Consider the following 17,705-nt stretch of genomic DNA (forward strand, 5'->3'; position numbering starts at 1 on the left):
AACACGTAGGCTTTCCTGACCATTATCCATAAGAGGTTTTTTTGGGGGGGTTATATCGCGTAAATATATAAATGTGTCGTTAAAACCTGCCACCACCCGACACAGCCAAATAGTAAGGGTTGTCACGTAAACAGAACATGCCAATTCGTCACTAGTACAGCACACCGTGTGTTCTTGTAGTCCCTTGGCCTTTTGGGCTGTTTGGGGCCATGCACAATTAGTTTTGTTGTCTTTCCCCCGCACCTCCGATTAGCACGGTTAGCTACTTGCAATACGAAAGGAGTTCAACATACATACAGATTTGCCGTGTGCGTTTTTGATACGCTTTTGACGTTATTGGTGTTTTTGTGTTTCGCTAAATTTAAAATTGTGTTTAACTCTGTCGTGTAGTGGAATGTGTCTTCATATATCTCCTAGCCTCGTACGTTGGTCCTGCATTGCGCCGTTCTGCTATCACTTGCTGACCCAGGTCAGCCTTGTAAAAGAAACGTGATGTCTCAATGGGTTACCACCACTGCTCTAGGAGAACACAACAGCTTAGTCTCAACCTTGGAGCAGTACATGAGGGCAATGGATGTATGTTGAACTTCTTTCGCACCGTATGTAGCCAACCATGCTAATCAGAGGTGTGGGAAACGTTAACCCATTCTCTGGTATTTGTCTTGCAGGACCAGGAGATTACAGACAACTCGGAGGAGGACAGTGGCTCCATGGAATCAGCGTCTGGCGCTGAGGAAGAATCAGAGTTTGAGTTATGCAAATTAAAAGAGAGCACTCCGTGATTTCTGATATTGGTACAGAATCGTAAAAAAGGGGAGGATGTTTTTGCTTTTTTTAATTCAATGAGCTTGTAGCAGCAATGATGTTAGACCTCCTATGTATGGATGTTAAACTTATTTCGCACCGTAAGTAGTCAACCAAAACATGTTTCATTGCAGTCGCGAAGTATTAAAGCAAGTATCGTTACAATTATATCAGAATCCCAATATTGATTTATACTCGAGGAATCCGATGAGCTATAAAGCTCTTTTTCACAGATGTCCAGTAGGGGCATCTGTGCAGAAACTTTGTCAGTCCACTGCTATGCCATATCCCTCCACATTCCTAAACACGAGTTTAGATTATTTGGCTGCTACTATTAATTCCAATGTGTCATCATCCACATCGACGAGCTGTCATGGTGTGGCCAGGTCACTTCTGAAAAAGAGCTCATAGCTCAGTGAAAAAAAAATAGGTAAAATATGTTTAGGTTTTAAATACACACATTAGGGTACAATTTAAATACTTCAAATATCACCACACTACAGTGCAGTACATTTGGTGGGAATTGGCACAAAATTGTACGGCGCATGCACGCACTAGAGAAGAGACGTTGATCACGCGTGGCTTATTTAATTTATATGCCACTATGCTAGGGGCAAACCCGAGTCGATACATGCAAATGGTCCTGAGAATTGGAAAATAGGGGGAAAACCCACGGTAGCCAGACACTTGTATGAATGTTGAACTTTTTTCGCACCTTACGTAGCCAACCGTGCTAATCGGAGATGCTGGGGGGGGGAAGTACAACAAACTATATCGCTCCAGTTACTAATTACGGGAAGGAAGAGCGTTCCAGACAGATCCACCCCGCCCCCAGGGAGCCCCTCCCCCCTCCCAGAGAGCCCCTCCCCCCTCTCACCACCCACTCCTTCACTACCCCCACCCCTCTACGTCCCACCCCCCTACCCCTCCCCTATATCCCCCTCCCCTTTGCGACCCCCCCCACCCTCTTACCCCCACGGCGCGCGCATCACGCACACCCCCTCCCCCCCGCCGTAATGCGCGGTGACGTCATCACGCACTCGCGAGCCACCGCGAAAGTTGCCGTGCGCGGTGACGTCATCACGCACCGAGTTGAATCCCCTTGCCGCCAAAACTCGTCATGGGCGACGGTTGTTTCTCACTCGTGTAAGTTTATTCGGCCCGGAACATGTGAGGGGAATGTTCGCCTACTAAAGCATTAAAGTCGCTTGGTTGAGGGTAAATAATAAGAATATAAACATAGAAGGATTTGTGGCGAGCATTTTGCTGTGGAGTGTGGAGGGGGTCACTTAGCCATATATTTGCCAGAAGTCTGATGACCCCCCCCCCATAACCGCATCTGTTTATGTGCTTTCATGGTTTACGTTATTATCATTAAATGTTTTGTTGAGAACCATGTTTAAGTAACATCGTTATTTTTTTAAAAATCTAATTGCATTTATAAAAACCCACAGTATTTTACTTCATAAAATCACGTCAGATCTCCCACCCTGGAAATGTTCCCCGTGTCTCTTTGAGCACTATTTACCATTTTTTAAGCTAATGTAAATAACTGATCGTATAAATAAAATGAGATACACACTTATGGCATATTTGTTCCTATATTTGATATTTTAATATTCAAAATTAGACGTTTAATAAACGTATCTAACCCCTCATCGACATCAATGGAATTATCTACACCATTAAATCATTTTCCCAAATCAAGAATGTAACGTTGCACATTTTAAAATAATTCATTTTGATAATCGATGACATTAAATCAACATGTATTAAACATGTTCAATTATAAATGTTTGATAATTATCAAAATAATTGTCAAACATTTAGAAACACTGTAAACTTCATTTGCATATGTTGATCAAATTTGCAAATATGCTGAATTTAAATGTCGATCAATTTCTTTGTGCCTACTCAATTTACAACAAAATAAACTGCTATTTTATATAAGTTAATTTCTGCTTGAAGAGTGTGCGATGCATTGCTATGCTCAGCCGCTATAATAGGTGAAGATATTACTTTTAATGATTTAATATTCTCGATAATTAAGGGCATAGAGTAAGTTATTTAATTTCGATAATTAAAATTAATTACGTTTAAATATGCTGTAGATTGCTGAACAACAAAGAATCTGGTCTCACTTTTCACCTAAAGCATGTTGTTTACCTTTCACAATATTTTGGAGTTTGAAATCTATTGTAGCGGAAGGGTCAGACTCACCTGAAACTGATAACTCTTAGTCATAAATAGTGTATTGATCACAGTGTTCGATCACATAATACGTGCATTGTGTCCGATTACGTTAGTGTCCGATCAGATAATACGTACATTGTCAAATCACCTAAATACATTGTCTGTTCACGTGATAAATTGTGTCCGATTGCATGATTAACATTTAACAAGTGTATGGTGCTTAACTTCCGTTCGTGGAGACGGATGGGGCTCAATTACCTGCCGTATGATAAAGTGCGCGAATTTTGCACGTATCCCTTGCTATGAATACAATTATGTTTAACCCTTGGTCAATATATGGTGTTGTCAGTCGTGGGGAGGGGGATTTAGACCATTCTTCATTCATCACGCTGATCAGTGCGGGGTTGTGAATGGGGCAGAGAATCGGGACCGGTTCGAAATATCACTTGCCAATGATGTTAGCCATGGCCGGTAAAGCAAAATCGTGTCACCTGGTACAGCACGGTGCCCTAACCACTGTGCCACCGCTCCTATTTGGTCGCATAATTAAAATACAATTGAGTTTCATCACGCGTCTCTATACAATTAGATCTAACTATAGGTTAGAATTTTCCAGAAAATATAAAAAGGTTACATTTCACCTACACTTATGTACCATACCTGTCAACCCCTTATCAGTGCCTACCTTATTACAGACTAATTCAGACCTTATTGGTCACTCCGTGCCCTTATAAATCTCAAAGTTCATCCTACAAAGTCCCATCACAAGGGATAAACACAAATACATTTGTTTTTTGCCCGTATTGAAACGGCTGTACGTCGTATGGACCTGAAAACTCAATTTCCCTGTACAAGAATACGGGGTAAACCGTTTGGGTTGACAGGTATGTTCTATCCACTGCTGTATGGAGACATCACCTCGCTCATGCACATGAGCTGATCTAATTGCTCCATTTCCGCGGTTGTCGGATCGAGAGCGTTTCTTCTCTTGGTTGCTGCCACGGACGGCATCGTGAGTCTCGACCACTGGCCATCAGACAAGCTGCTTCAGGAATACTATACATGAATGTAAACTGTAACATGCAATAAGATGAGCAGAAATGTTTAAAACACCAAATTCTAAGGGACTAAATACAGCCATTAAGAAAGAGCCTTACATTTGAATAATTACACAAAATAGCAAGTCCATGATTTTATTTCCAATATGAAGCAATATCGCTATACAGTTTAACGTTAGAAGAGAATGGCGCATACATGCAGTGTTTCCATAATCTTGAGATTGGAAGTGAGATATTGTACTGCAGTGGTATAAAAAATATATTGACCTTGTGTCGAGCTTATGGGCTTCGTCCACATTTGCCACAGGTTAAATAATAAAGTTAAAGTGTCCATGTCCAAACCAGCAGTAAGAGACAGTTGAGGAAAGGTCACATTCCCATGGCGAGAGTCGATCTCTAAAGGAAGACCACTATTGACATCTCACAAATTGGTATTCATTTCAACTACGACTGAAATAAATAAAAAAATTACTAGTTTTTTGTTTACATTTGCAACAATTAATACAGGGCATCACAAACAGTGTGGAGGGGACACAAGTTGAACTTGGATGAGGGCTGCAGTGCTGCTGACGCCAGTGAGAAAAACCGCGGAGTTTTCACTTTTCCAGTGTTCAGGTGAGGCTCAAGTTCAAAGGTCTTCAGACGAGCGCTGATACTTCTGAGATGCAGGTGGCATGGGAATAATAATGTCTCACATTACCAGTACAGGGAGAACTACATGTGAATGCATTGTTTCAAGTGGTGTATTATTTATTGTGCAACTGAAAAAAACATAAAGAGGATGATTCTTGAAAAACCAGGGCAGTTGGCAACCCTGCTTCACATAAGTGCAAATAAAAGGCCTTGTGTCAGATGAAAATTCCACATTCATATGGTAGTGCCATATGAATATGTAATTTTGTCAAGTACATGTTAACCAATACTGCTTTAGGAACGGGACCTAGATACATTCAAAATAGTGCATCCATTATGTTAGTCTATCATATATCCAGCCTGACAACACTGGGTAATGCAGCATATAGAGTCAAAACGTATAAAGGCTCAAACAGTTCAACATTTAAATGTTGGTAATACCAGTTTTCCACCAGTCTATATCCTTAAATATATTTGTCAGAAACACCTGCCTCCTTGTGACCACTAACAAAATAAAGTTTCTCCCGGTCATGTAAAATTTTGTCTACAAAACCTTTTAATTGAATTACTGAAATTTGCTTTTTTTTGCACAATACCTGGTGCTCACAGGTTTGCCATTGTAATTTTTCACTTATGGTTGCAGAAAAAAAGGTGAGGATGTTCAGTTGCCACAAAAAGTGGTAAGTACTGAAGTTACATATCCCTATGAATTACAGTTAATATAGCATTGCTTTAAAGATGCTGTCTTTGCTATGGAACATGGCATAATATGATTTGTCCAGTTGTCAAACTTAATGAAAATTCTTGTAACAACAATATAGCAGTTTAAGCTTAACACCTTTGGTCGTATGGTCAGAGGTCTGCAGGCTTTGAAAAAGTAGATTTTCCATTTTTCCTCAATAGTGACGCCCTCTATCAAGGGATAATTATCTTATTTGGTTTATTGAATTGTAAGATTTCAACCATGTAAACATCCTTATATTCACCTCAAGTGCTGTAAAAGAAACACTTGGCACTAATGTTCACGTGATGTCATTGAATGAAGCTATCATGTCACCGTTTATAGATTTCTGGACAGGTGGTGGATACATGTGCAGATGGTGCACTGAACGTCGATTGGCCTGCAAATAGACGCTTCACATTTTCCATGAACCCACACGACTTGCCTCATCCAAGCAAAATTATGGGTCGCCGGAGCAGCCGTAAAAAATCTGCAATGACCTCGAAGAAGACTTTGAGACACAAATACGATGGATCAATACAGACTCCGTTTGCATATCTCAAGAGCAAGCAGGCACAGCTGGATACGTGAGTTCAAATGGGCATTTCTAAACTATATGAATCCTTGCATATAAATTAATAATGCAAAATGCTTGTCTTAAAAAAAAGTGTTCAATAATACAATGACAGCTGTTGATAATGTCATTATACAACTCAATTAAGATTCTGGGGCCTGAGTACACAATGACTTAAGCAATTCTATAGAGAGCTAATATAATTTTTTTTGTTAAGTTTGCACTTAAACGTGGTCAGGACCACTCGTACATCAAGTGACAAAGTAAAACAAAATAACATTTTTGACAATATCAACATTGATGTCAACTGCGAATATAAACATTGAAAACATTTACAGCATATTTATCTACTGCAACGTCATGAAAGGGGACCAGGATCAATGTGATAAAATAAATAGGCAACTAAGAGCAGGATGAAGTGCTTTTGGAAAAATGAAATTGACAAAAGCAAAATACAAACCTGCTGCAAGGAAGAAGTTTACAATTGGTACATATTATCTGCCACGACATATTCATCAGACACGTGAACACTGTCAAAAGCTGAAAAGTACACAAATAAGTATGAAGAGATGGATGCTTGGAATGAGAAACAGAAAAATAATAATCATTAACCAGACATACAAATTAGAGCCATTGACTGTTAAGAAAATTAAATGGGCTTAGGCAGGACATCGCTGAAAGGGATGATGGTTGATAGATGAGACTGGTGATATTATTACAGCCAAAGGAGTACACACGTCAGAGAGGAGAGGATAACCAGCAATGGGTGATCAAATCAACAAACTTGTGGTATAGGTTTGAGGACAATATAACATAAAATTAGAAAATGCTATATAAGTATAGCCAAACAATATTGTACCTTGGTGTGATTGCAGCTGTGCAGGCCCACATTCCGCCTGCTAAAAGACCCAGAATATTAATAACGTATCTCTGCTTGTGCTTGATGGTTGAATGGATCTGTAGGATACAAATAACTCCCTGCCTTCCTGTTAATGCAACCAAAACTGAGTATGGAAATAATGACAAGGCTAAACTGTGGAGCTTCATGATGAACAGGGATAGTACGGCACAGGATAATGGTGCAATTGCCATGCAAGTGAGTTTAACATTGTGAGGTGTCACCTTATCAGTGTATCAAGTTAAAGTCAAAGTATATCCCTGCCCAAACAAATACAAGTGGTACTAGATCGCACTAACCTTGGGGTGAATGACTGGGAGTTTAATTTACAAAACGACTTCCCAACTCTTAACTTAAAACAGTAATTGGACAAAGGTTTCAACATTTCTAAAACATGAGATTAGCATGGAGAAAATTTTTGGTCTTTTTTTTACAAAAGTAAAGGTTATACATAAGACGATCAACTCCTTTTGCATTTAAGACCACAAACTAAGTGTCAGGTGTTACAGATTTTTTTCCCCCAATTTTAATGCCATAGAACCAAGCACCTTATGTTCTACTTTGTTATTTTTCGATTTAAAGGGTACTTTGTTATTGTTTTGTCTTGTGATAGGACCACGGGACAGCAGCCACGATGCCAAGTAAGCAGTTCAAATGGTGTGCGCATGGTAAAGCTTTCAATGGAGAGAGTACTATTTGGTGTGAAGTGGAGAGAAGTCCGCCTTGCGTGGAGGCATGGCCGACACGTCAGCCTCATTCCATGGATTCCTTCCTCTCACCCAATATGTATAGCAAGGTTGAGGAGTAAAAAACCATGATTCAGCTCTCTCCAGTACCGAACACAGCTGTAAGACCAATCATAAGTTGGCGTACTGTCTACGTGTTTATACCTGGTTACCTTGATTTATTTTATGGTAATTCTGCACTTAGTAAGGGTACTTTGTTTTTGAAAGTGAACCAACTGAAATTCGTTACCAGTGTTCCTCATTGTATTGGAGAGTAGTTACACTTAATGCTTTACTATTGTTGTTTACTGAATATTTATATTCATGAACTTGTAATGCACTTAGAGGTGGTACAGTAAGATATGGCGATATGATGAAAATGTGACTATAAAACAGGTTCCCATACAGCAATGTGTTATCCAAACTCCTTCGCATGACATAAGTACATGAACTGCACACAAGTGCTTATATGGTGAGTTTTATTTATTCATTTAAAAAAAAGTATTCTACATATTTATACACATTTAGTAACTTAACTCATTCATAATAAAGGTTTTTGGGTTAGATCGCGTTATTTATAAATGTGTCGTAACCCTCCACCACCCGACACGGCCAATCAGCAAAAAAAGTGTCACGTTGACAAAAGACAATTATAATCTTAGCTCTTTCGGTAAAGTCACGTTGAAGGGAAACAATTAAATATATATAAAACAATAAAAATTATCACGACGTTTCGACCATAACACAAACGGTCACCATCAGATGTGAAAAACCAACGGCAAGAAACATTTGAAAGAAGTGTCGGTTTTTATTTCTTTTTAAACGATGTATTTATTTATGAAAAACGTTAGTGCCACGCGCAGCGATTTGGAAGTTTATTTAGAAGGACGAGTCCATCTATGTTCTGAAAAGGGGGGAGACAAAAAATGAATGTATGCTGTCTGAAAGCCACCGTAAGCGTGAACAATCAATTAAGACCTGAAATGGTTTATCAAATCCCTCCAATGATTGCTAAGCCAGAATCCATCTCGGTTAAAATTGTCTCTGTGCTTGTATAATTTCAACCGAGAAGATGGATTCTGGCTTAGCAATCATTGGAAGGATTTGATAAACCATTTCATGTCTTAATGTATTGTTCACGCTTACGGTGGCTTTCAGACAGCATACATTAATTTTTCGTCTCCCCCCTCTTTTCAGAACATAGATGGACTCGTCCTTCTAAATAAACTTCCAAATCGCTGCGCGTGGCACTAACGTTTTTCATAAATAAATAAATCGTTTAAAAAGAAATAAAAACCGACACTTCTTTCAAATGTTTCTTGCCGTTGGTTTTTCATATCTGATGGTGACCGTTTGTGTTATGGTCGAAACGTCGTGAGAATTTTTATAGTTTTATATATATTTATTTTATTGTTTCCCTTCAACGTGACTACCGAAAGAGCTAAGAATATGAATTACTGCAGTCACGAAAGCTTTAAATCAAAAGACAATTAGTTCACTACTTTAGCCCACCGGTGTGTTGAAGAGCGAATCCACAACATTTACAGTTTGAATACGACGTTTCGCTGGTAATTACATCCAGCATCATCGGGCAATTCGCCAGAATGGTAAAGCCCTCACTTGCTCTCGGTCTTAAATAGAGCAGCAGGGTGACGTCATCACTTAACTCATGCGCTGCATTGTAAAGGTGTGAACATTTCAAAATGACTACCTGACTTAACTTATTTTATTAAAATTAGTACCAAAAATGTAAAATTTTAAGTTGAAGAAAATACCATATTGCAATACAGTACATTCACATCTGTCATGCCTATACAGAATTACAGGTACTGTACAATAGAATATATGAAATAAGTGTTCTGATTTACTGCACATTAAATACTTTTTGAAAATGTTTAACTCTACTCAACTTTACAGTTGTAAATTCATTTCTGCAGACATTTTAAATGAATTCAGATATGAAAAAAAGAAGAAAAAATTACAAACTTTAACAAACATTAACAATTTCACTTGTTAATTGTGCACAGTGAACACAATTGAAAGTGTGTTCAAACAGATTTATGCCAAACATTTGCCATGTATATATAATCTTGGGTAAAGTACATAATACCCAATGTGTGAAGCAAGACTCGACACTTAAAATCTGTCATTCTATGAGCCATTCAATTATAGTGTAAAATCAAATGTGAAGTATATCAGCATTCCAACACATTTCTACCATTTATAAAGCAACACAAACCCATTCTTGAGAAGCAAAGCTCTGTGCTATGTAGCAGTCAATTACATGAAAGGATGTCACGATTCTTTTGAGTTATATGTCCACACGTGAATAAAGCTTTAAAAAGTTTCCTTTATGAAACGAGTATTTCCTTTTTTTCTTATCATTCCTTTTAACATGAACCGACTCAGTATGTTGTACCTAACGTGCTCAACATCGCCTTTTGGTTCATGCCAAACATTCCCATGTATGTAAACATCATAACTAGATAAAACGAAGATACTTATGCAGTGATTGTTGTAGTATTTAAACACTTTAATGGCTGTAATTTCAAGTTTGCACAAGTGTATAAATCACAACTTAAGCTAATGGGAACTAAAGGAGATGTGCATGTCGATTCGTAATTTATTTTTGGGTTAGTAGTGACCTGGTGAGATTTAACATTGCATTTCTGAGATTTTTTGACAGTCATACTCATATGCTGTGTCGGTCATGGGGGTTGTGTGATATTTCACCATGCTGGTCAGTGCAGGTTGGTAAAGGGATGCCTAAGACCAGTTTAGATATGACTCGCCACTAGAAATCAAACTCGGGTTATCTGGGTCACAGGCGGGTATCGACAACTGCACCACCACGTCTCGGAGTGCACGTAAAATATAATTTATAAAATATTAAATTATCGCGTCCATTCAAATGTCAACACAAGTAATCAACACAAAGAAATGTTCAAATGTGGCTGTATAGTTTACTGCAGTGATTCCCAGCCCCATGTAATTTTATGGGCAACCCGTTTTTCCAATATGCCTATGGCCATTTTTGATCTCTCTCCAAATGTTAACTTAAGGGCATTCCGTATTCTCTCTGTAATCCGTTTTCCCTCTGCAACCCTATGAGAACTGTATTCCCAATGTCCACATGGGAATTACGTTTTCCCCATGCAACCCTATAGACATTCCGTTTTCTCAACGTTAAACTATGGGCATTCCGTTTCCCCCGTGTATCCCTATTGGATTTCGCTTACCATTATTTTAGTTTGTCCCGAAATGAATCTGTTACAGTACTTCAATACACACCCATGCACCATCACTGCAATACTGTACTGTATATCTTATCCGCGTCACCAACTACTGCACAATTCCCGCTGCACAGTTCATATCCAGTTTTACGGGTAATAAAACAGACGCATCCAATTATTACCACGGGCAACGATTACGAAACCAGTCCCACCTCATGTATGCACCTCATGTATGCAAGTAATGTATGAACGCTCACAACAGGAACCTACCCCCGCCACCCCCTCCCGAGCGGATGTAGTGGTCGCGCCCGCCGCGTCATCCCGGCAGGACAGACCCTGCCGCGGACTGTTCCATTACCCCGGTAGAAGAGGTGGTAGGGGTGGGGGTGCTGGCTGTGAACTCGTGGCTGGGTGAGCATGGACACCGTGCGCGACACGCTGGGCCGGGTGTTCGGATTCGAGGCCTTCAGGTCCGCGCTGCAGGAGGACGCGGCCCGCGCCGTGGCGAGCGGTTCGTAAAGGGGGGCGCCGAGGGGGGGTCCCTGCTTGGCTCCCTGCGGGGTTACGACGCGGCGAGGGGAAGCCCCGCGGCGGCCGTGGTCCGAGCGGAGTGAGCCCAGAGTGTATCTGGGTGCCTGTGCGTTGCATGGAAGATATAGGGGGGTCTCCGTTAAAGTGATGGGGGTCCTGGAGGGGCGGGGGGGGGGTCTTGAGGGTTCTGTGTGGATGGGATGAGAGTTTTAAGGTTCTGTATGAATGTTGCACTTCTTTCGCACCGTACGAAGCCGACCGTGCTTGCCCGGAGGTGCCGGAGAGGAATGACAACAAACAAACAAAAAACACAAAAAGGCAGTTCTAAAGAAATTCGTTTACAAGCTAGATTTTTTTTTTAAAGTGCATCGCCCAAAGTGGCTTCCTCTTTAACATCGGAAGGAAGAGCGTTCCAGACGGCCGCAGAAGCGCGCACGTGAGTGAGTAGGACGCGTGGAAGGAGATGGAGCGCTGCGGGGTCACGTTGAAGATAGGCCTTGGTGTGTTTCGTGTGCTCCCGATGAATAGGAATAGGGTTGTCTGTGTGTAGCCCTGTGTGCTGCTCTGCCCCGGTACGGAGTGTCCACGAGACGTTCACAGCGGGGGTTGTGGTCCCCCTCGGGACTTGGGGGACGTCCATAAATGACGTCACGCACCTAGGGGGAGGGGGGGTTTGAGAAATGTGACGTCACATCAAAATGCGCAACTTTATAAATAAATATGGACAACGCGTTCTACTTAATTAAATAGACTTTTTAATGTTTTCTCCAACAACATCAGAGTGCAGCAGCGCCACATTAAATACGCACTACAATGACAATACATTTTGATTTAAAGCTTTCGTGACTGCAGTAATTGATATTCTTAGCTCTTTTATTAAAACAAAATAGTAACATATTTTATTGGTTTCCCTTCAACGTTTTATTTTATTATTTTATTGTTTTCCCTTCAACGTGACTTTACCGAAAGAGCTAAGAATACAATGACAATAGTTCAAAGCGATTTGAAGCACGTTTTATTTTTGGGAGGGTGGGGGCAGAGCTTTGTGACGTCATTTGAGGGGGGGGGTGTAAAAAAATCGTCCGACATCGCGTGACGTCATTTATGGACGGCCCTCTGGGGGAGATATTGAGTCGATCCGGTCAGACCAGTGGAGCGCTCCTAACATTGTGCGGTGTTACCAAACTATTCGCCCATGGGCCACAAGCGGAGATGGATTGATTGATTGGTAACCATCGAAGGTAGCAAAACACTTTGCTCGTCCGTAATCGATGGTTTTTGGGTTAATAACGCGTAAATATAGTTATGTGTGTGTGTCGTTAAACCCGCCACCACCCGACACAGACAATTAGCGTGACAAACCCAATTAGTCAGCGTGACAAACCCTACTAATTGTCTGTGTCGGGTGGTGGCGGGTTTAACGACACCCATTTATTCATTTACACGATCTGACCCAACAACGTCTATTATGGATGATATTGGTCGCGAAAGCCTGCTACGTGTTCCAACTTCGGTAGTACCGGACCAATGTATATATATTTTTTTAGTGTGGCTTATACGAATTAATTACCGAATCACCCAACGCTTTGTCCACATTCATCTCTCCGTCGTCCACGTACAGAGAGAGATTGGAACCGCTGAAGTTGCACCGGGCAAGTGGGGGGCTGCATGGGCCCCTAAAGTAAACGAGGGCACCCACAACGTCTTCCTCTTTAAATTATTACACGATTTTTATTTAACTCACTCTGTTGTTGTATCCTCAAATCTTGTAACTCAACTTTAACCCACTTCTCAATGAGGTATCGACTGCAAACTTGGTATACTTATGTCATACTGATGATAATACTATATTCTATCATTAAAAACATATACAGTATTTTAAAACATTATTTTTTATGTGTTTTCTTTCGGCTTGGCTCTAATTGTCCACGCTCAACTGACGTTGGCTGTTAATCACCACGGTCCCCTTACGTTGTGGCAAGCTTCGGGGCCACGTCCTGGAGTCGTGGAGTTATTCCATTTAAAGTACGGTACATTTCATTAAAGATGTTTTTATTTTTTAAAGTTGTTTTTAATGTATTACTTATTTCCCGAAGTGCGCACCGCGTCTGGATTTTCTTGATGTCCCGGTGGTGCGCACCGTGACAACAGCACCGCCTTGTTTATTATCCACGCTGGAGTGCAATACATCACTTGTGGTGCGGTGTTCTTCACGCATCTTCGGAGTGGAGGGACACCTTCTCCGATAGGACATCATCAGCGTGAGGGGGTTTCCAACCACGCCACTTGAAACCATTGTTGGGTTTGACGGCAACACGACAATGATGATGATGGTGGTTGGGGTGGTGTTTTCACTCTTTGTGTATTGTCTGGGGCCGCACTAAAGGCCACCAGGGGCCCGTCAGTAGTGGCCCGTGGGGCCTTTGCAATGAAGAACGCTGGCATAGTCCAATGAAACAACCGTCGTGGCGTCCCACGTATGACTTTGAAATCTTTTCAAGAAATTCAAAACTACCCGCGGTCATGTCTCAGAACCGTGCTGTGTAACAGCAAAGTGCACCACCCTCCCCCCTCCCACGTTAATTGCAATTCGCACTTGTGCATGTCTCAGGCTTGTGTGTTCTTATTGCATTCGCCTGCGTAACGCACTTTTGATTAACAGACGTTTTGATCCCGTTCGGTTGTCACCTGCCTGAACGATAAAGCATGATCCGATTTGACTATCCCTGTATAAGTACGTAACGTGGTCAGTGGGTCCCTGGGGGGTGATGGTGCCACGTGGCCCCACTGTGACTTCTGTGACACAGCACTGCACCACGTGTATGGATTCTGGCGCATGAAGCGAATTAAGCAAAATGCCATAACCCAGTGAAGCCAGATCAGAAGGTTTATCTCCAGATACTTAGTCCAGCGGTGGATTGACCAAAGGACTAACATTATACACAGGATATTTTGTTTTGGATTCGAGAAACATTATTTGCACATGCAGAGTTTTTAGAGGTATTCGTGTTAGATTTTTAAAAGATGTGTTTATAAATGGCTAGAAATCTAAGTCCTGAAAAAGTGTAATGATGCAGTTATTATCCTGAATTGGGATGATTTGACATGATTGGCTGTCCCTTTGTATGACGTATTCACCCCATATAAATTATGAACTGCATAATTAGTATGTAAGCTTTGAAAACACAGCCGTGGAAGATACTTGTGTATTTGGGCTACAGCTTGCTTCCCTGCATCTAATTATAAAGGCCTTGCTAACGTTAGTTTTAAAGTTGAACATTGACTGTATCGCGCCCGCATAAATGTTCGCATGTAAACCCCTGCCCGCATTAAACAAAGTTATACACGCTCGTAGGGTTGCTGAATGTGCTGCTGCATTAATCTGAGGCTGTACAAGTGACTACAGAGGCCAGAGCTTTAACCGCATCCGGCAGCAGCCATTCCGCGTTGTTTTAAATTCAGCACTGCGCTTCATTCGGCACGGTCTTCAACCTGGACTACTGTAGTTGTGTGTTTGTGTAGAATCCACATGAACGGCCAATTGTAACTCCACTGCTGGTTGAAAGCCTCCCCCATGCGGCGGCCTTCTCCCGCGCCTCAGATTAGCATGGTTGGCTGCGTACCATGCGAAAGAAGTTCAACATACATACACGGGGTTTGTTTGGCTGCACATAACCACAGTGGTTGGTGCGGGCTGGCGAAAGAGGTATTAGAGCCGGCAGGAGTTAAGTTTTTGCCCATGTGTTGCTGTGTCTAGGCACCAAAGATGTGTTCGTCTCCATGCCGACCGGGGCGGGGAAGTCGCTGTGTTACCAGCTGCCAGCGGTCATGGCGCCCGGGGTCTCCCTCGTCATCTGTCCACTCATTGCCCTCATCCAGGTTACGTTTTTGTTGTGTTTTGTTTGTCGTCCTTCTCCCGCACTTCCCAATTAGCACGGCAGGCTTCGTACAGTGGGAAAGAAGTTAAACGTACCTAAAAGTCCATTTCCTAAAGTAAAATTTTTTCCCCCACCCGCTGAAGAGATGGAGTGTTGAAATCAGCTTGTGGGCAAAAGTGTTAGGTGGATTGATATGTCACAGGATCACGATGGATTGCTGGCAGCGTGGGGAGGCCTTCATTCAGGAAGTCTGATTGTGATAATAAATTGGCAGTATGATAATAATGATGAGTGTTCATCGTATTCTCATTCTAGTATGTATGCATCTTTTTCTAACCTTAGTCCTTAAAAAAACTCTAACCCTTCCCTTAGGAGAGCACTTCCAGCATCGCAGTTAGAAACAAATGTCTCCACTGAACACAGGACCAGCTGGATCACCTGCACCAGCTCAATATCCCAGCGCGGACGCTCAACTCGAAGATGGGAGCGCATGAGCGACAGGCGGTGGTGGAGGACCTCCACGCCGACCCGCCGAGCCTCAAGATGCTCTACATCACGCCCGAGATGGCCGCCACGCACAGCTTCGGCGCCGTCCTGGGTCGGCTGGCGTCGCGCCAGCTGCTGTCCTGCCTGGTGGTGGACGAGGCGCACTGCGTCTCCCAGTGGGGTCACGACTTCCGGCCCGACTACCTGAAGCTGGGCCGGTTGAGGTCCTTGCTGCGTGGCGTGCCCTGCGTTGCGCTGACCGCTACGGCCACAAAACAGGTGCGTGCCTTCCTGCCAGACCGTTGACATTTATTTTTTGTCAACTCAACACGAGCCCGAAACAAAGCGCCGGTCACCGGCCAAAGGGGGTAACAGAAATTCCGCTAACAGCAGCCCGAGCTCGTCGCGACAGGACCCGGCGAAGGGGGAGAACTGGGCTCAGTGCTCTACCCAGGTGAGGACCACCAGCGGTGTCACATGATCGTTTTTAAATAGCACTAAGGGTTGCCATTGTAAAAAAAATTCACGACACTGTGTGTGATGTCATATTTCATGCTATGCCAACGTGATATCAGTTTTTCATAGCTTCTTGATTGTGTGTTCAGGGATTACCTCCATAGGCATATCAACTTGTTCCCCTCTCTTTGCTTTCAAGTCTCCTCAAAACCTTCATCTGCAACCCTGTGCATTTGAACACTGTGACCTTAAACAGGAAAAATATATAATAGGTTGACGTTTCGGGCAATGGCCCTTCTTCATCGCTCAGAGACGGGTATAATGGATATACGAGTTGGAGATGGGACTTTATACCAGAGTGTCAAGAAGTTAAGTCGGGTAAGTCTGGCTTGAACTGTTTGGTCAGTGTGATAAAATAAAGAATATGAATGGGAGAAAATGAAAGCAGCTGGAAACAAGAATCCACAATGGGGTGAAAAACAAGTTGGAAGGTTGCGGAGGTATTTGGGAGCATGCAGTTTGCTGCTCGAGTTACATAACTTGAACATATATTTTTTATTTTGTTTACTTCTCGCAGGTACAAGAGGACATTGTGTCTATCCTGAGCCTGGACAAGCCGGCGATTTTCAAAAGCTCCTGCTTTCGGCCAAACCTCTTTTACAACGTGAGCTACAAGGAGGTCATTCAGGACCCTTACAAGGACCTTACGCAATTCTGCCTCAAAGCCCTGGGAAAGAAGAATGCAGCTGGGGTACGTTCGTCTAGGTAGATTGATACGTTAATACAAATGAATGATTTTACACAGCGTCACGCAAATCGTATTTCAAAGTGGCGTAGAATTTGTGACACGCACAGTGGCGCAATAAAACGCGAAACAAGCGGGGAGGCAGCTGGAACCAACACCAGCGATTGCCAAAGCTTTGTGGTCCTACATTTGGGATGTTCAGCCAACTCCAATGGGAAGGTTAGCATTGAGGGGCTTTTGCTGGGGCAATGATATTATTGCCCCAGCATGGTGGAAGTGCCATGTTAACTAACCTCACCAGGTATACAAAAGGTTGGGGGTTCAATCCCGACCCTGACGCCTGTATATTTTGAGTTTGCACATTCTCTCCCCGTGGTGGCGTGGATTGTTTTCCAGGTCCTCTGGTTTTCCCCTCCACATTTAGAAACAGGAGTTTTAGAGTATTTGTGGCTGCTATACATTTCCACATGATGAGCCACTTCGTTGAACGATGATTTGTGGTCAGGGTGCTTCTGAAAAAGAGCTGCATCGCTCAGCGGGCCTTACCTGGTAAAATAAAAAATAGTTTAAATTTAGTTTTACTTGAATGGTTATAACCGGTTATTGTTTACCGGGCGTGTGTTAACCGTAAACATACGATGCGCCTTCTGCTTCACAGTGGACGTTCAAGATCCCGCGATGTCATTCACAGTATTCCATTTTATCAGTTTCATGGTCCTACTTTGTTCGAATAAAAAAAACCCCTCTAAATAACTATTGAAGTATAAACA

General features: G+C 42.3%; 2 protein-coding genes across 7 annotated transcripts in view; both read left to right on the forward strand.

Annotated features, from left to right (window-relative positions):
* The window catches only part of LOC116949627 (uncharacterized), a 34,985-nt gene extending 25,032 nt beyond the window's left edge, over positions 1–9,953 (forward strand). Inside the window, exons 17-22 of one of the 6 annotated variants that reach the window (XM_076072439.1) lie at positions 669–1,950; positions 4,563–4,670; positions 5,332–5,368; positions 5,755–5,996; positions 6,947–7,079; positions 7,495–9,953. In XM_076072439.1, the coding sequence (XP_075928554.1) occupies positions 669–782 (114 nt within the window). In that variant the 3' untranslated portion in view covers positions 783–1,950; positions 4,563–4,670; positions 5,332–5,368; ... (1 more) ...; positions 6,947–7,079; positions 7,495–9,953. Of the gene's footprint in view, positions 1–668; positions 4,671–5,297; positions 5,997–6,946; positions 7,080–7,494 lie in introns of all 6 variants that reach the window. The other 5 variants (XM_076072436.1, XM_076072434.1, XM_076072435.1 and 2 more) reach the window with 5 other exon arrangements.
* Positions 9,954–11,033: 1,080 nt separating this feature from the next.
* RECQL5 (RecQ like helicase 5) overlaps positions 11,034–17,705 on the forward strand; it is a 28,753-nt gene continuing 22,081 nt past the window's right edge. Inside the window, exons 1-4 of the mRNA XM_076072440.1 lie at positions 11,034–11,350; positions 15,128–15,249; positions 15,672–16,013; positions 16,768–16,941. Coding sequence (XP_075928555.1) covers positions 11,257–11,350; positions 15,128–15,249; positions 15,672–16,013; positions 16,768–16,941 — 732 coding nt within the window. The 5' untranslated portion in view covers positions 11,034–11,256. The remainder of the gene's footprint in view (positions 11,351–15,127; positions 15,250–15,671; positions 16,014–16,767; positions 16,942–17,705) is intronic.

Source organism: Petromyzon marinus, chromosome 37 (genome assembly GCF_048934315.1).
Source record: "Petromyzon marinus isolate PM22_M1 ecotype Great Lakes invasive population chromosome 37, UKy_Petmar_22M1.pri1.0, whole genome shotgun sequence".
NCBI classification, from domain to species: domain Eukaryota; kingdom Metazoa; phylum Chordata; class Hyperoartia; order Petromyzontiformes; family Petromyzontidae; genus Petromyzon; species Petromyzon marinus.